Source organism: Furipterus horrens, unplaced genomic scaffold (genome assembly GCF_987537825.1).
Source record: "Furipterus horrens unplaced genomic scaffold, mFurHor1.1.pri manual_scaffold_2, whole genome shotgun sequence".
Classification (NCBI taxonomy): Eukaryota; Metazoa; Chordata; class Mammalia; order Chiroptera; family Furipteridae; genus Furipterus; species Furipterus horrens.
In genome coordinates this window covers 147524865-147544612 of record NW_028327172.1, presented here as the reverse complement: position 1 = coordinate 147544612, position 19748 = coordinate 147524865, and the positions used below count along the sequence as shown (strand labels likewise).

General features: G+C 46.2%; 1 protein-coding gene across 1 annotated transcript in view; it reads left to right on the top strand.

The window, feature by feature from the left end:
- Window positions 1–1658, top strand: part of DNAJC1 (DnaJ heat shock protein family (Hsp40) member C1) — a 218559-nt gene extending 216901 nt beyond the window's left edge. Inside the window, exon 12 of the mRNA XM_090266591.1 lies at window positions 1421–1658. Within this exon, the coding sequence (XP_090122717.1) occupies window positions 1421–1489 (69 nt within the window). The 3' untranslated portion in view covers window positions 1490–1658. The remainder of the gene's footprint in view (window positions 1–1420) is intronic.
- The last annotated feature ends 18090 nt before the right edge of the window (window positions 1659–19748 follow it).

Sequence of the window (19748 nt, the reverse complement as noted above, 5' to 3'; positions counted from 1 at the left end):
CTCTTCTTGGAGGCGCCTGGAACTGGGAGAAATCAAAAGAACCAATCTCTTCTGCCTCCTGTGCCTATCACTCAGTAGCCTCTGGGCACATTGATGTTCATTTACATTCTTATTTTTTTTAATTGAAATTCGATGTTGGACAGCCTAGCTTGTGGCCATGAAGGTCCCCATGTGTATAGGTCTAGTTATCTATTACCTACTTTAAAATAAGGAAGTCAAGCATTCCCGGGGAGAAAAATAAAACCATTAGCAGTTGATCTATTTGAGAAACACAGATTTCCCTGCCTCTCCAACTGGTTTGCCAGAAGTCATTTTTTCCCCCGAATTTCTCCAGCATCTGTCAGGACACAGCCATCTGCATATGTGATGAATTGATATTGGTTTAAAAGGAGGTGAAACTGGATTTCTTAGGATAGAAGCTCAGAAACTCATTGCCTTTGGGTTTGGAAAACCTTCCTGTTTCAACCAGAAGTGAGCAGCTCTTTTCCTGGCCTGCCAAAGTTCCCTTTGAGCCCTCACATGAGAACCGGGTCCAGGAGAGGTCGCCTGTGGGCTCACCTGCTGCCTCGGCAAGGCATCTTTGGGGATGCACATAAGAGACATAAGATACTCTCATTACACTAAGAAGTTAAAATCCTAGGAAGCGAATGAATATCCATTCTCTGTCTGAGGCAGCTGATAAAGTCACCTGCTGTGGAGCAGAAATCACTTTGCACTAGACCTTACGTTAGTGAAGGCTGACAGTGCCATTGGGAGAGTATTTTTTGAACAGAAACAGAAATGGATTCTGGAAAGTACCTTATGATAAACATGAGAGGCAGGAGGCCCCTCCCCAGCATCCCCCCTCTCCACTTCAGTCCTGAGTCCCAACCCAGGGGGTTACAGCTGCAGGAAGCTGGGACCTGAAGCTAGTTGCTCAGCACCTGACAGGCAGGAAGAGTGAGGTGGGGCTGGGACAGCAGGAGGAAGTTCCACAGTGTTCTGTGGGCTAGTGGGCGTGGCCCCAGGAAGGTCCCCAGCAGTCCCTTTTCAAGAAGCAAACCCAAAGGAGAATAATAAGGTCTGAATTTTTTGGTTTCTTTGAAGTGACATGTGATGAAATAGCAAAATGTTAAAACTGATCATTATAGTTAGCAAATTGAATGTCACAGTCATGATAGTAGGTCTTGTATACAGCTGCCGTGGGTCCTCACCCCAGCAATTCACACCACACCTTGGGCTGGAAGTTCAGCGGGCCACTCCTTGCCCCTGTCTGGCCTCATCTGCCTGTGGCCAGCTGGGCTTAAGCGGGAAACTCTAGGCAGGTTCTGTACAAAGTGAATGGACATGAAACAGCCTAGTTATCACTGGGCACAGCCCCAGAAGATCGCTCTGATCTGTGGAAGTAATTGTTTTCACCTCTCTTTTTTATTTCCTACAGGAAGACTGTATCGCTAGATACAAGTTGTTGGTTGAACTGGTCCAAAAGAAAAAACAAGCTAAAAGTTGAATATTCTGGAAGATGACATTCACCTTCATTTTCCAAAATGATTATTTTAAAACTCTTATGCAGAAATTTGCATTTTGTACCTCAGATTTCTATACATCATGTGCCTTAGTAAAAAAAAAATTTTAAATAAAAAATAAATGCTGTGCTCTAATGTTTAAATAAATGCTAAGTTAAAGGAGAAAAAAGGATTGGGGTATTTTACAGATTCTCTCATTACTACAAAGGTTCCAAGTTTACTTTCATCAGGAACAAACTGAATAATACTTTCTTCCTCTTTATTTTTATTATTTTTTTATCCCTCCCCCAAGGACCTTTTTTCATTGCCTTTTAGAAAGGGAGGAAGGGCGAGAGAGAAACATCAATGTGAGCCCTGGCTGGTGTGGCTCAGTGGGTGGAGCACCAGCCTGCAGACCGAAATTCTTCTATTCCCAGTCACGGCATATGCCTGAGTTGTGGATTAGGTCCCCATTTGGGGGCATGCGAGAAGCAACTGATCGATCTTTGTTTCTCTCCCTCCCTCCCTCCTTTCCCCTCTAAAAAAATTAATATTAAAAATACCAGAAACCTCAATATGAGAGAGAGCATAGTTGGTTGCTTCCCATACACCCAGACCAGGGATTGAACCTGCAACCCGGGCACATGCCCTGACTGGGAATTGAACACACAACCTTTCAGCTACTAGACGATTCTCCAACCGATCCACACCAGTCAGGGCTGAAAGTGCTTTCTAACAATCAAACGAATATATGATTTTGAAGGAACATGAGAAGACTAATGTGTAAGAATTGAAACATAATGTGTTTCTTTGACCAAAGAACTTCCAGCTAATGAATTTGCTGGGAGCAGAGTGTGGGTGCCTGGGGAGAAAAATCCAGCTTGGTATTGAGCAAGCTAGCTAAAAACAGTGTGAGGTTATCGTAGCCATATATGGTATATCTAGAAAAAAAATTAATTTACATGAAAAAGGGATGTTGGATAGAAATATGTCAACTGATAGAATTTGCAGAGATCATGCAAGAAAGGTTTTTAGGAATTTATGAAATTGGGCCCTACTTTTCAATTCCAAGATTTGAAATCAGTACCTTGAACTGTTATTTTCGATTGCGCTCTTCCTCATTGCTTGTGTTTGTACTGTCACCAGCAAACTGAGTATTGCTGTTTACATCTTCTGTCATTTGCTCAAGGCTTAGAAATAGTTTGCTGCCTAAATTAACCATTCAGATCATCAGAACACATTTAAGAGAAGTGACTTCATAAAATATCTACAAAGATGTCATGTTTCTCCAAGTATTGAAATCAGGTTGCAGTTTACTGGAGCGAAGTTTAGCTGTGGCGTCGGAACTGCACGGCTGGCCCCGGAACCTTTCACTGACCGGACGCGCGCCAGCAGATGAGCCCAGCCCCTTTCCCGCGGCACCAAGTCCAGTGCAGCTCCGAGTGGGTCATTGTGGGGAACTGGCCCCCTCAGACCCCTCACAGAGCAGTTGTGTTACAGCAGTTTTCATGACCTGAGTCACTGGCTGCAGTCCGGTCAGCTTCATCCCAGTCGGGAGGGAGAGCCTGCCTGGCCCTCGGTACCGGCACCCAGGTTAGGGGCCAGGCTGGTGGGAAGGACAGGAGGGCACGGACGGAGCCTAAGCCCCTCTCCCAGCAGCGCCCACGGTCTTTCTACTAACAAACCAGTCAGCAACCTCACCCCCCAGAACTTTCTCCCGGAGCCAGAGGGGCTTTGAGGCCGCTGTGTGCCCAGTGCAGCCGCAGCCCTCCTCCCCATTCACAGGGAGCCAGAGGGAACCGGTGCACAGCCCGCATCGTTCTGGCTGCGCCCGGCCCTGGGTCCTCTTTATCTCCAACTCCCGTGTCACGTCTGTCTGTCGCGCAGCTTGGTTGACCAGCTTGTGACATTCTGTGAGCAACCTCCCGTTATCCACCCTTCTTACGTTTCTGTCACACATACCCCAAATCCCATCACAACTTTTTGAGCTTCCAGTATGAGGAGAGCCCCCCACAAGGGCCCAAACACGCCTTACGAAGTACAGTTTAGGATGAAACCCCCTGGTTCTCTCACCAACCTCATCGTTTCTAGACTAAGAAAATGAAGCTCTGGCATGGTTTTCTCCTCGTCATTGCCCCTGCCTGCTAGTTCTTTTGGAAGAAATCAGAAGGGGCTCTTTCTGTGTGTTTCCCCTCTTCAGGGCACTTGGAGCTGCCGTGTGTTGCTGAAGTAGGACCGGACTGTCGAGTGGGCAGGGTTAGCAGAGCGCAAATGCCTACAGGAGACCCAGGGGCTCCGTGTGAGCAAGGTGATGGCCAAGAAAGCAAAGAAGCCTCCAAAAGGGGCGCACCACTCGGATCGTGTGGGGACCAAAGCAGGGCTCCCTCACTGTACCCCTTCTTAAGGTCCTCCCCAGAGAAGCACTCCCCCAACCTGTCCCTTTAACACCTCACCTTGTTACCCTATGTTTTAGCACCTCCAAGGCTGATCCGTGAGACATTAGGTGCTATGTATCTATCACCTTTGTCCACATTCCTCCAGTGGAAAACTAGGGGCTACTGGTAGCATTCCACCTCACCCTGCAAGCTGGAGCTCCCCACTCTGGCGTCCAGGTCACTGCATGGATTCGGCGCGTGGGGCTCTGGGAACCCTGTCTATGACTAGGGTGTGCGAAGTCTCCATTTTGGGTGTATAGTTCCGGGAGAGGGAACACATCCTTCACTAGGTGCCCCAAAGGTCTCTCACCCAAAAAGATTAACAGCCTATGCTGTGGTGTTTATTCTGGTGCATCCCGTGTGTGGAGGGCCAGGAAAACCTCACCTTGGCCCCAGACGTAAAGACGACCAGGTCGCAGCTCTGCTGCTCATTTCCTGTCGGTGCAATGCAGAAAACTGGGTCTGAGCTGCCTCGGGGAAAAGGCCTTCACTGCACAGCTGCCAGGCCCTGTGTCCTCTTCCTCAGGTGTGGCCTAAGCAAAGGGTAGTCTTAAGAGTCCGAGCCCCACTTCTGAATCCTGGATCAGCCAGTGAGCAAGAAGGGGCACCCGACTGAGACGTGCATGTGTCTGGATTGCGTGCGGTTGGCAAGGAGGCTGGACGCAAAGAGCTGGGCACTAAGAGGAAAGAGCTCTCCCTGGATTTGGAGGTGTTGGCCTGGCTGCAGGGACATCCTACATACACTGTCCTCCACCAACCCTTCCCCCCGCCCCCCAACACACACACAGGCCAAGAGCCCAAGGGAGCTGTCATCCTGGAGGACCTGGTTTTTTGTCCTCAAGTGACTTAGAGTACTTTCTCCACTGGGACAAAATCTTACATCAAACAGGCCCTTAAGCTATTTATGGCACCATTTTTAAAGCCCACTCACACATTCTCTCCTTCACCCTCACAAAACCCCAACAGGTTCTGCTCCACAGGGAGTTGGGGTATTGGCTGTTTGGCGAGCTGCCTTCTTTCCCAGCTCTGCCTCTGCCTCAGCTGCTCTGTCAAGGGTGTGGGGGTGGGGTAGGCATCTGTAGACCTTACTGCTTCGAGTTCCACAGACCACGTGGTTCTGTGGCATCTGCTCTGGGAGCTAAGGTGCAGTCAGCCCCCTGACTTCTCCCATGACATGGGTGCCACCCATGTCCCTCCCAGCACCACTGCACTGGCTTCACTCTTACTGGTGTGTTTTCAAATTCCCTTCTCACTTTTAGAATACAGTCATATGAAGCTTTTCACTATAAATGCTTTGGGTTCCAGAAATCTTAACAGTGCCTCCCGCCACAGGGCTTTTTCTTGATATGTGCCAGTCCCACCCAAAACCAAGTCCACCTACCCCTTTGAAAGGAGAGAACTAATCCCTTTAACATAGCAACTGCTTCCTTCCTACTTGCATCTATAGGGTATTTGTAGTAGATGTGTTTTCCTAAAATTTTAATGGTGTACTTTAAATTGTAATGTCCTATACACATGGGGTGATTATACGTCCCAAGGAACCCAGGACAGCCCCAGCCTCATGACACCTGGTGGTTTGATCACCTCAGGGGTCCTGGAGGGATCCTGAATTGCCCCAAGAGGATGGGCAGCCAAGAGAGTCAGCATTTTTTGTTTGCTTTTGGTTTAGAAAGCCCCCGAGGATGGAGGGTTGTGCTGATGCTGACCCTTAGCTCCTCCTGAGGCACCCACCCCACCCAAGGGAAACTGAGACACAGAGCTCCCCCCCCCGCCCCCAGTCAGAGCCCTTCATGATCAGTGTCTCCTACAACTGGCTCTTCCTGCCACCTGTGTTCACAGGTCTTCCACACCCCAACTCAAGACCACCCATGTGGTCTTGGTCCCCTGGAGAATGAGACCGAAGACTGGGTCTGGAGGTGAGGTGAGGTGAGGCAGGGCTTTGGGAGGGACTGGAGCTAGTTGGAGTTTGTCATCTGGTAAAAGCAGACTTTGATATTTCACCTAAATTTTAAGGTCCCCTTCCCCCAAAAGGCCCTATAGCAAACCAGCTTTCCAAACAATGGGCTTAGAAATGAGCGGCACTAAGATCTGAGGTCTCCCTGTGTAATGTCACTTGGGGTTTGCAGACGTGCGTGTGTTATGGGGTCGGGCCAGGCCCGCAGGAGTGAAGCAAGTCACGCTGAGTGCCCGCTGCTTCTGCAGGTCCCACAGCTTCACAGGAGATGCAGGAAAGCCCTCTGCCCACTGTGGAGGCGGCAGGCGGTAGGTAGCCTGAGTCAGGAGTCAAAGACGGGGAAGCAGGTCTCTTAGGCACTTGCAGCAATAAACCGCCTCGCTCCCCCTACTGGAGCCACGTGTCCGCTCCACTTGTGGCCGGCCTGGAAGCCACCCCACTGTCTTGGCATAAGTCCCAGCATCCTGTCTCAGTAAAGTGCTTGGCCTTCAGTCTTTGACTTTAGTCACTGGGGAACTAAATTAACACGCTGTATAACTGAGAGACTACAATTCTTTTCTTCTGGTCTGGAGGAGGAAAGAATGGATTCATGTAGGACAGAAAAAGGGACACCATGTTAGCAGTCTGACTCCTGGGGAAACTACTGGTGTCTAAAGAGCAGCATCCACAAGAAAGCTGGGCAACTGTTCCCAGTGCTGACGGCCCTCCCATGTGGCAGGTCTGAGAGGGAGCAGAGAGAGACCCCTTTCCCTCCCCACACCCCAAAGGCCTGGCTCCTCCCAACTGGAAAGGCAGACCCAGTAGGGTCCCTCAGGCTCAGCTCCCTCCCTCCTGCTCTGTGCACTGTGTGCTCCGTGTTCAGAAATGCTTCAGGAATGGACTGGAAATATACACCCATTTACTTTCTAGGCAAGTTGACTGTCAGCCTCTTGCCTTCAGCACGTGTAATAAAAGCCCTAAGCCAGGAGCAGCAGCATCCCTGGATCAATTAACTCCTGGATTATTTCAGGAGTTAAACTCAGTTAAGCCCATCTTTGGCTACTACAAGTTAAAAAGAAATCCTAGTTTTTACAAAATGAAACTGACCAACAGCTAAATGTCAGGAGGGAATTTTTATGTTATTTTATTTTCTATGCCCTAACTTACAAAGGGAAAGGAACAGTGTCATGTTTTCTTTTCTGTCACTACTCAAAGAAGTATCTTGTAAATTTAAGTTAAAAAATATCAAGTTTTTTATCCCAAATTATCTTGGTTCCAATATGTTTCACAAAGCAAGATGTTAATGCCAACAAATAGATGTCTCTAGATACTTGACCGCATCTCATCTCCCTTACTATTTATTTTAAATATTTAATTGATTTTTAGAGAGAGGGGAAGGAGAGGGAGAGAAACATTGATGTGAGGGAGAAACATCGATTGGTTGCTTCTCGTCCAAGCCCCAAATGGGGACCAAACCTGCAACCCAGGCACTTCACTGGCAACTTTTCACTTTGCCAGACAATGTCCAACCAACCGAGCCACACCAGTCAGGCACGTCTCCCTTTATAGAGGCTTGCTTGAGAAATCTCTATTGGAAATCTCCTCTTTGGCTAAAATGAGATGTTATGTTAAAATGGAAAAATTCCATGTGGAAATTTTTGCCAGGTGCTTGCTGTCTTACCATCATCATAGGAGAGGAGTCTGGCCTGGGGTGAGACAGGAAGTCAGGGATGGATTATAATCATTATAATTAAACCCAAACTCGCCTTAATCCCAACCCTGGTCGGCTCGCAGTCCTCCACCTACCCTGCTCCCAACTACTGGCAGCAAAGAAATCCACTCCTGTTTCCTGAGAGCAGGGGGAGGGCCTGGATATGTGACACTCTACTAAGGACCAAGCCTGGGCACTCAGACCGGGGAGAGGGAGGACAGGTGCCACTGCCAGGTGGGCACCCCCAAGCCTTCTGTATCTCTTTCCTGGTCTTGGGTTGGACATTGATTCTCAATGTCTGTCCTGATGGAGGATTAAATGCATGCCATAAATCAGAAGAAAGGAAAGAAACTTTCGAGAACCTGCGAAGCGGGAAGCCAGGAGAACGACAAGGCCCATGTTTCACGGGGTCACAGTCCCACTGCTGTGAAGCTTCAGGCCAGCAAAGCTGCCCTCAGTCCCACAATAAAACCTAAGACCAAGCATTTATGTCTGTGATTAAAATGTGGAAGTTTCACACTGGGATGAACAATGGACCCCCTGACTCACAGCTGGGAGAAGAGGCTCTCCTGCAACCACGCCTGCTCGTTATTGGAGCAGTCCCAAGGCCCCCAACAGGAACTTCTCTCTGAGAGGCTCGCTAAGCAAGGAAGCTTCAGCCAAGAGCACAGGGAGGAAGAGGGAGTTCCCAAGAGGGCAGAGGGGCCAGGAAGGGACAGGACAGCAGCCTGATGCCCAGTGGCTCTCCCCCACGGCAAGTGAGGCCATGTGGACTGCAGCCCATCACCTCCTCAGTTGCGGCTGCACACTGGGCTCGCCAGGGAGCTCCAAGAGCACCCATGTCTGAGCCCCACTCCAAGTCCTGATCTCTCAGTCCTGGGTAGAGAGAACCTGCATGGTATTTGAATCTTTGGATGATTCCAGGGCATAGCCCCAGAGGAGAGCCACTGCTTGAGTCCAAGAGTTTGCAAAGAAAATGTGCACCTTATTTTGTTCAAAGAATCCTACGTACATGAACAGTTTAGCTGCAGAAAACGCCTGTCTCTACTTGTTCTGGGAGGAGACCAGGAGAACAGGAAAGACGGTTACAACAGGCACAGCAGAAGTGCCAGAAATGCTGTCTCCTAATTAGCCCCCGTCTGCTTGTTAAGTGAGCCAAGCAAAAAACACCAGATGCGTCAGTTGAGGGTTTGAGAAACCAAATTAACTCAATCAGCAAAAACGTGAATGTCTTGCTGTAATTGTAAACTTCAGAAGGCACTAGTGCAATCAGGATGCTGCGAGTTGACTGCTGCCATTCCCAAGATCACTCCTGTTATTACTGGCTTCACACAACTTGGCTGGGAAACAGGGACAGGTTCTCCTTGTCATCCGACCCCTGCCACTCATGCCACTGAAATGACTCCTTTTCATGTCACCAAATGCCTTTCTAGCCACTGATCCAAGAGGCTTTGCAGGTTTGCTCTTCAATCCTGGTGTCGCCTTTCAGCTTGCGAAGAAGCCTCAAGCTCCTTGTGGAATGAAGTGGATGTCAAAAATGCAGGGAGCTCTCCCAGCTACTCTTTAGGGTCCTGTACTGACGCTTCCTCTCCCACCTGCTTCTGGAATTTCAGTGTCCCCAAGGGCTTGTTTGTAGCCTCTCCACCCTCACCACCTTCTCCTGCCTCTGTGACTTCACCGACCCCCTTTGTTTGCCCAACAAGGGTCCCTTGGGGACCTCATCCACTGTGGTAGAACCTAAGCTTCCCTAACGTCCCAGAACCCTGCACTGGCTTTGGACTCTGCATCTCGGTCCCTCCCCAGGAAACTAGACTTTGGAGTCACTCCTGGAGAGCTGGGTACAGACAATGCATACAAGTCATTAGCCCAGACCCAGTGACAATCTGTAAGTTCCTCTCTCCTAAAAGTCTCCACTTGGTGAAAGCACCCCCTGCTTTTTCTGGTCTGTCCTACTCAGCAGCCACTGCCTCTAAAGGCCCTGAACTTGCTTTTCTTATCCAGTCCTCCACATAACCTGAGCTGAATCCTGGTCCCACCCTGCTTTCTTCTGTGGCTTTTCCAGGCCCTTGGTTGCAGCTCATAACCCCCTGGTAGAAGGGGGGTGGAATGACAGCATTGGCTACTGCCTGGAATGAATGCAGAGCCAAGAACAGTGCCAACTACAACCCTGACCAGAGCAAGATGCATTTCCAGTTGCCATCATGCCCAGGAAAGGCCCAGATCTTAGAGGACATGACACGCTTGAGAACCACGTGGCTGGGTTTAGGAGAGGCACAATGAGGGCTGGAATCCTGACAGCAGCTAAAGGTGGACCCGCGGGCTGAACCCAGACTCCAAGGGGCTCTGTCTGCCACACTCATGTGAAGATGAGCCACATCCTCTGTCAGTTATTCCACAGTGGCCTTGGGGTGGCATGGTCATCTTTTCTGAAATTATCATTAAGTGCTTCCTACCTTACTTGCCTCAGATATTGTTCACATTTGCACCAATTCACATTTTGGCAGCTATGTGACTGCTTAGCCTCTCCAAGCCTCAATTTCCTAACTGAGAATCGAGGAAAACAAGTCATCCCTGGCAAGACTGGATGAAGATTGAATGAGACAAGGCACGAAACGTGTTTGCCAGGACACCTGGCCCCTTGAGGCCCTGGGGGTTAGCGGTGTGGCTTCACTGACAACCTGCCCTAAGTCTCCCCACAAGGAAAAGTCAGCCAAGTGATAGTGAGCAAGGGCTGATGTGTGATGGATATCACATGACCCACCATGGGCTCAACATGGAAGAAACAAGAAGTGTCAGGCACTGTGAGCAAAACCTGAAAACTAAAGCCACCTGAAGCTGCTCATGCAATTTGAGGGTTTCCAGTGAAGACTACGCTACTGAAGAGGCAGTAATGTGGGAGAGTTACACACGCAGCTGTTTATGGACTCCTGATCTAGAAAACATGCATGTGTCTTTCTGGTATCATCCCTACCATCCCCCTTTGCCCATCTGCCTCCTCTCTGAATTTGCACGCTCCATCCCTTGTTCCCGGGCCTTCACACTGTTCTCTGCCTTTCGGAACCATGGACAGCAGGTACCCCATCCACAGTGTCATCCGCAACTGCTTGCGAACCCACAGGACTCTTCCCACCTCCTGATGAGCCCATTCGATACCATTTGAGAAGCTCACAACCTTCTCCCTGTTGAAACTTGTCCTGTTTTCCACAGAGCTGCCCGTGTTCCTGCCCCAGTTCCTGGAGACCCCTCCCCCCAATGCCCCTGCTGTGCAGGACAGAGAAGGCTTTGGCCAATCAAGGCCAGTGACTCTCCTCTGGGAGAATGACTAATAACGGGGATTCCAAGCTCTGGGCTCAAGAAACTGACAATTACTTTTTCCAAGTGAAGAGAACATTCTCACATAAAGATGTGCACTTAACTACCAAAGAGGGTCTGACAGGCCAGGACTCGGAGAAACTACACATCTGGCCCAGAAAATAGCTGATTTATGGCAAACAATACAAAACTCAATTTCTAAAATATTTCAATTATTTGTTGCTTTCTATTTAAGTGGCAAAAGCAGGCCACAAGATTATGTGTATACTATAACTCAACTATGTAGGAAAAGTACACATGAGAAAAGAAAACATAGGAAAATTAGATATATGTTTTAATATAAAAATTGCCAATAAAATAATGAAGTAACATGAAGTTGTCCTTTATTTTGTTTTCAATTTTTTTTTGAAAAGTGGTCATACTTTTTTAACTTAAAAAAAAGTATGTTAATGCTAGCACCTAACAGTGTTTCAAGCACCCTGAGGTGGATATATATACACAGTCCTGTGGCTGTGGGACCCAAGGCAAAGCAGCCAAAGAGGCTGGAGACACACAGACAGGGAGCGCCAGTGGCAGGGCCAGGGATATGCAGTGGCACTGCCTCCCAGAGGGCTCTGCTCCCCTGCGACCTAAGCCCCAGCCAAAGTGAACTCACACTTCACAGGATCCTCTACTGAACTCACAGAACAGTAAACATTCAGTTCTTCATATGAAAGAGATGTTTCTTTTAATGCCAATAACATGCCAATTATTTTAAAAATATAATGGCTTCCAAATGTTTACAAAAGTTCCCAACTATTTCCTTTTGTAAGGCTCAGTTTAATTTATACAAAAAGATGCCGTCCATGTAGGTTTCATTTGCAGTAAGTAAAACAAAGAGGAGTAATATTTGTCTCCTTGAGAGTTCTAAAATGCAAAACAAAAGTCCATTTCCTACTTTTTTTAAAAAAATCAAATCTTTTATTTATTTTTAGAGAGAGAGGAAGGGAGGGAGAAAGACAGGGAGAGAAACATCACACCCCCAACTGGGGACCTGGTCCGCAACCCAAGCATGTGCCCTGACTGGGAATTGAACTGGTGACACTTTGGTTCGCAGGCCGGCACTCAATCCACTGAGCCATACCAGTCAGGGCTCATTTCCTACTTTTAACAAAATGTCACGTCATCATGAGGCCCCCTTGCCTGTAACCCCAGGGCCTGTCCTGCCCGTTTTGGGGAGAGTCCAGTTCCAGGGATTGTGCCATCTTCCACCTGTTTGACAGACAGCTTAGGAAACAGCTCAGCAGCTTGTTTCTCTTGGCATTCATACTCAGTGCTTGCTTTTCACCGCAACAGCAATACTGATCACACACCTATAGGATTCGTCGGCAGCCGTCCGTCTCGAGAGACGATGGTGTAGCTTCTTAAGAGTCTATCTGCACCGCCGAGAATGGCTGTGCAGTCCGACTCGGGAGTGACACGGTATCTGTCTCCTCCCGTGTTGAATCGACATCTTGCAATGACGCTGGAGTGTCCTCTCCAGTGAAGCTGAAGCTACAGAGCCTGGGCAGGGTGATATGGAGGGTCTGCTGTTGCCCATGCAGCAGACCCCCCCCTCTCTTCGCAGCTGAAGGATCCAAGGGAAAGACGGAGTCAATACAGCTTGGCTTCAGGTGCGCCGCAGGAGTTGCCGGTGTTGACTACAACGTCAAACCGCCTTAGGGACTCCGGCTCCGGATTTTCTGTCGGGGTTTACTCCCTTAGCCTTTCCCCTGAAGAGGTATGCCGCAAGGCAGCGGAGGTTTTTTGGAGTCAGAGTTTTCCTTCTCTGATGTGCCCTGACTGGAAGATCGAACCAGCGACACTTAGCTCGCAGGCCGATGCTCAATCCACTGAGCCAAACCAGCCAGGGTACCTATAGGATTAATGCACAGGAATCCAGATGGGAAGCAACTGATGGAAACCCTGTTCCACACAGAGCAACCTTTCCAAGCATCAGTGCTCAACACTGAGCAGCAGTTCCTCAGACACCTCATGGAGCATGAACCAACAACAGGAAACCACAGAGAAGCAGCCCACGAAACTCAGTGTAATCCATGTTGGAGATGGAGGCTACCTGAGCCTCAATTAAGTCAGAAAATTATAAAAGCATTCAGCTACTAATACAAATAAACAGCCAAGATAAATGACACACTTTTAAGAAATGAAAAACTGCACAGCCAACTATGATTTTGTTTAGATTACTTTGCAGTGTGTGAAACTGATAAGGAGTGAATGGCGAGGCAGCTGTCATTCCTTAGCCTTGGAAAAGACATTTCAGAATCAGGTAATCGTTTTCCATTTGTGTATAAAAATTAAAAATTAAGTCTTTTCAGGAACCTAATATTCACTCCTTAATAAAGCCAAAAGCCTAGAACCAGTTTTCCTTGTTTTTTTCAATCCTTAATTACTAGGAGCAAATTATACAAATCAGTATAATCTGATTCAATTAAGACTGGGATGAAGTCTGGGTGTTTGCTAAGCACCACAGGTGATTTGGTTTATACCAAGAGCCAAATACCACTGAACAGATCTGGATTTTTCTTTCATTTCAATGCCTCCAGTTAAAGCTAACTATATCTCTATATATCTATTTCTATATATCTACATATATAGATACCCTGGCTGGTTTGGCTCAGTGGATTGAACGTCGGCCTGCGAGCTAAGTGTCGCTGGTTCGATCTTCCAGTCAGGGCACATCAGAGAAGGAAAACTCTGACTCCAAAAAACCTCCGCTGCCTTGCGGCATACCTCTTCAGGGGAAAGGCTAAGGGAGTAAACCCCGACAGAAAATCCGGAGCCGGAGTCCCTAAGGCGGTTTGACGTTGTAGTCAACACCGGCAACTCCTGCGGCGCACCTGAAGCCAAGCTGTATTGACTCCGTCTTTCCCTTGGGTCCTTCAGCTGCGAAGAGAGGGGGGGTCTGCTGCATGGGCAACAGCAGACCCTCCATATCACCCTGCCCAGGCTCTGTAGCTTCAGCTTCACTGGAGAGGACACTCCAGCGTCATCGCAAGATGTCGATTTAACACGGGAGGAGACAGATACCGTGTCACTCCCGAGTCGGACTGCACAGCCATTCTCGGCGGTGCAGATAGACTCTTAAGAAGCTACACCATCGTCTCTCGAGACGGACGGCTGCTGACATATATAGATATATTATATATACACACACAACAGAAATTTAATCTTTATCAAGCACAACAATAACTTTATTAATGTGCTATAAGTAATGATCGCATCTGGAATTTATTTTCCTTTTATCTCTACTGTGATTATTTCCCTCTTGGCACTGTAGCCATTTTCAGGGTGCACATTTCTCTCATCGGTTTGCTCTGCACAGAGTTTTGCACAGTGTATCAAATCTACTCATAAGCAAAGTTTAGATGACTCCAAGATGAAATTAAACACCCAAAGACACTGGAAAAACTGACACAGGAAGCACTAACGGTCTTCATCCTCTCCAAACAAGAACGGTAGAGGGACGCCACCAAGTTGGTGACAGAGGTCCTTCTGACTTCAATCCCCCTCACAAAAACAACAACTAACAACTATTTACTCATGGATAAGACCACAGTGAAAAAACTCTAGAATAGGGGGGTGAGGCTAAAGCACCCCTGCACCTCAGAGAGCAAGACAAACAGTACAAGGGTAAGAGGAGCCGCTGCAGACTGCATTGCACCTCCCCCAGGCCAGCACAGCACCACACTGAAAGGCTGCCCCAAGGCTACAGAGCCGGGGACACATATGCAGCCCCCACCTCCAGCACTGTGGGTCCATTCACAGGAGCCTGTACTGCAGTTCCACTGCATGGGGATCAGGGGAGCCTGTGAGACTCCACCACTGGGAAACTGATTATAATGGAGAAGGGGGATAGGGGCTGGCAACAACCACCACTTGGGCCTTGGCAGACGAAGTTCCTACCTGCAGTGTCCCTCATGTGCAGAGACAAGATGGTGGCACAGTGTGCCCAGAGAGCTCGGTGGAGGCAGGTCTGCCGGCTCTGGAGCCTGGTCTGGCCCACTCAGGCAGAGTGCTTTATTGCTGTGCCTACAGCTGATGTAACTCCTGACACCTCCCAACCAGAAAGCCTACCAGAAACACCTGGGAGGCTGCTTGGACTTGGCCCTTCTGTCCCATCCAACAAGGGGAGCTCATTCGTAGCCCCTCACACTCGGTGTGGGTCCTGGCTCCACCCAACCAGAAAGCCTGACCAGCAACACACAATATACCACTATTAACATTGCAGAATCTATCTTTGACCATATAGTTACCATTACCAGGGAGTTTTCCGCTATCAGAGTCCCGTGGGCAGAGCTGATCCTCTGCAGCACAAAATCAGTGTCCTGTTCAGTCAGGGAAACTAACTTGTAACCCATTGTGGAACGCAGCCTTTAGCCACCTGAACCTCAGCAAAGTTCACAGGAAGCTGCGCAGCCCACCTAATTCAGCTGCTCACAGTGGCACTTGAGCGGACAGCATATTCAGTGGTTCCCCACCCTGCAGAGCAAACCCGTGTCCCTATCTGACCAGAGAATTCAGTACATATCTTGCCTGATCTGGGTACCTAAACCAGAAATTTTCAACCTTTTCCATTTCATGGCACACAGAAACTACTAGCATTCTGCAGCAGACAAAAATATATACATTTTTGCTGATCTGACAAAAAAAAAAAAGGTATTAATTTCACCACTTAGCTTTTGTCATTTTTCTTATTTGACAGTCTAAGGAAAAAGAGACCAGTGCCCTTGACTGAATAGTCAGGTATCAAATGTTTTAAAATTCTTTCATAACACCAGTTGAGAATCACTGCCCCAGGACTGTTCTGCTGCCCCCTCCAGGGCACGGAAATTAATTCCAAGGCCCACCCACTACTTAGTACAGTACCTAACACTGACTGTCTAGTAAGCCTGGCTAGAGAAACTAGGCAACTGCCCATCCTATAGCCTCAGTTGGGCAGGGACCAAACCAGCAGTTTTATCTGACTGTTCTGACAGCAGCATCCCCCACCCTGATCTCAGGGCTCAGGTAGTGGCTTCACCCCAAAATAGACCCTGATGGCAGGGCCCATCGGCCCAAGGATGCTACCAGCAGACACATCTAAAAACCCAAACTAAGATGTCTGCTGAAAACCTCCACCAAATCAAACCTTAAAATCTGGAAAAGGAAACCGTTTACTTAGATGGTGGTATCTGTGCATCTGAGTAAGGAATCAAGGATCATAAAATCAGGTAAAAGTGACACCACCAAAAGGAAACAAATAAAGCTGCAATCAAGAACTAACTCTAAAGACAGAGAGATCTGTGAACTGTCCAAGGATTCAGACTAATCCTCATAAAGAAGTTTAGTGAACATACAGAAAACTACACAAAATTAGGAAAACAATGCATGAACCAAAGGAGAAGTTCAACAAAGAAAGAGAAACCATTAAAAAAATCCTAGAGCTGAAAAAAATACAATGATTGTACTGAGTAATTCATAGAGAACTGCAAAACCAGACTTGACCATGAATAAAAAAAGACCTAGAACAGAGTACATATGAAATTATCTAGTCAGAGAAACAAAATGAAAAAAGAATGAGAAAGAGTGAAGAAAGCCTATGGAACTTACGGTACACAACCAAAGAAACAATAGCTGCAATATGGAAATTCCAGAAGAAGAGAAAGAGACAGAAGGTATATTTAAAGCAATGGCTGAAAACTTTCAAACCTAAGGAGAGATGGACATGCAGATCCATGAGGCCCAAAGGACCCCAAATAGGTTGAGCCCTAATAGGGCTACACTGAGACACATTACAATTAAACTGCCAAAGATCAAGGCAAAGAATTTTGAAAGCAGCAAAAGAAAAAAGTTACATGCAAGAGAACCCCTATAAGACTATCAGCAAATTCAAAATATTCAAAGAAAATAACTGTCAACCAATAATTTTATACTCAGTAAAGCTGTCTTTCAGAAATGAAGGAGAAATAAAGATGTTCCTGAACAAACAAAAGCTGAGGGAGAATTCATCGCCACAGGAAATGCTAAAGGGGAAGTAAAAGGATGCTAATGACCATTAAAAAACACAGAAGGTAGTGGAAAACTCACTGGTAATGGTAAATATATGGTCAAAGACAGATTTGTAAATGGTAATAGTGGTGCATCATTCACTTATAACTCTAGTTTAAAAAGTTAAAGCACAAACACTAAAAATTATCATAACTACAATAATGCTATTGGATACACAATATAAAAATATGTAAACTGTAACATCAATAATATAAAATGTGAGGGGGAGGAGAAGTAAAGGTGTAAAGTTTAAGAATGCTATCAAATTTGTTATCAATTTGAGAGGGTGTTATAATTTTAAAATATTTTCTGAAGCCTCATGGTAACCACAAGGCAAAAATCTGTAATAATTACACTAAAGATCATGATAAAGAAGCTAAATGAGGGGTCAAAGGGGGAAAAAACTGGGAAAACTATAACAGCATAAACAATAAAACATTATAAAAAAAGAAAAAGTCAAATGCTATTGATACCAAAGGACATCAAAACATATACAGTGACTAAATAGCTCAAAACAACAAGACCCATCTATACACTGTCTACACAAAATACTCTTTAGATGTAAGGACACACATAGACTAAAAGTGAAGAAATGAAAAAATGTATTCCATGCAAATGGAAACCAAAATAGCTGGATTAACTATACTTTTATCAAATAGACTTTAAAACAAACAATGTAACAAGAGACAAAGAAAGGTGTTATGTAATGATAAAGGGATCAATCCAACAAGAGGATATATTTTTAAATATTTATGCATCCAAAACATGAGTGCCTAAATATATAAAGCAAATATCACCAGACCTAAAGAGAGAAATAGACAGCTTTATAATAATAGTAGGGAATCTGAATTCCCCACTTAAATAAATGGATAGATCATCCGGACAGAAAATCAGTAACACTGGCTTTAAACAACATGTTCAACCAGCTGGACTAATTTATTTCCAGAGCATTAGCAACAGATTACATATTCTTCTGAAGTGAACAGGTAACAATTTCCAACACAGACCATATTAGACCACAAAACAAGTCTTAATAAATTTAAGAGTATTGAAATCAAACATCTTTTCTGACCACAATAATATGAAACTAGACATTACATGAAGAAAACTGGAAAAATCACAGAAATGTGGAGATTGTACAACATGCTACTGAATAACCAATGGGTCAAAAAAAAGTAAAAAAACACCTTGAGACAAATGAAAATGGGAACGTAACATACCAAATTTATGGGATGAAGCAAGAGCAATTCTAAGAGGAAAGTTATAGTGATAAATGCCTATGCCAAGAAACAAAAAGTCTCAAACAATCTAACTTTATACCTCAAGGAACTATAAAAGAATGAAGCCCCAACTTAGAAAAAAATAACAAACATTAGAGCAGAAATAAATGAAATAGAGACTTAAAAATATATAGACAAGATCAATAAAACAAAGAGCTGGTTCTTTGGAAAGATAAGCAAAATTGACAAATCTTTAGCCAGATTCACACATACAAAAAAAGAAAGGACTCAAACAAAATTAGAAATAAAAGATGTTACAACTGATACTACAGAAATATAAGGGATCATAAGAGATTTATGGACAATTACATGCAACAAATTGGACAACCTAGAAGAAATGGATAAATTCTTAGAAAACTACAATCTACCAAAACTGAATCATGATGAAACAGAAAATTGAAACAGACCTATTACTAACTAGGAGACTGAAACAGTAATCAAAAACCTCCAAAGAAAGAAAAGTCCAGGACCAGACTACATCACAGGTAAACTTTACTAAATACTCGAAGAATACCAATCCTCCAACTCTTCAAAAAATAAGAGGGACACTTCCAAACTCATTTCACAAGGCCAGTATTAACCTGATACCAAAACCACACATGACACCACAAGAAAAAATTACATGCCTATATAGTGCAAAAATTCTCAACACAATATTTACAAACTGAACTTCCAGCCAAGATGGAAGTGTACCTAGACATGCTGCATCTCCCTCCACGACTAAGAAGGCATACAACTACCTCAAAACTGGAGACAACTAGAAGTTCCATAAAATCAAGCTGCATGTAAGTCCAACAAAGATATAAAAAAGAAATACTCATCCAGACACATAGGAGAGGCGGAGCCGGGGCAGAGAGGATGCAGTGTGAAAGTGGCAGTGGAGGCAGTGACAGTGGCTGTGGCAGGCTGGACAAAAGCACGGTCACACATTATAGAAGCCAGGGGAGACACCTGGGAAGCGTTCCCAGCCCCAGATCAGACCACACAGCTCCAGGTTCCATCATCAGGAAAAATAAAGCCTCATTGCTTCTGACTGTGAAAACAAGTTAGGGTTGGGGCAGTGTAAGAAACTGCCAGTCTCTCAGTCAGAGTCCATTTGTTTAGAGTCCTCCATGGTCCTAGAACATCCACAAACCCACCAACTCTGGGAATCACAACCAGGGCAACAGCTAAAGGGCACCAGTCGTATATAAGAAGTGGGAGAAGTGCCTGGAAAAGGGGCAAGTGCTAAGCAAGGGGCATTGTTCCCTCTCAGACCCCTCCCCCACATACAGCACCACAACGTGGTGAAATGGGTCACTTGTACTGACAAATATCTAAGGCTCCGCCCCTTACAATGTAACAGGTGCGACAGCTATACCTGGGACGCAGAGGCAAACAAACAAGGGAGCCTGTCAAGATGAGGAGACAGAGAAGTACGGCCCAAAAGAGGGAACGAATCAAGGTTCCAGCGGAAGAACCAAGCAACGAGAAGATAGCCAACCTAACAGATGCAGAGTTCAAAACAATGGTGATGAAGATGCTCAC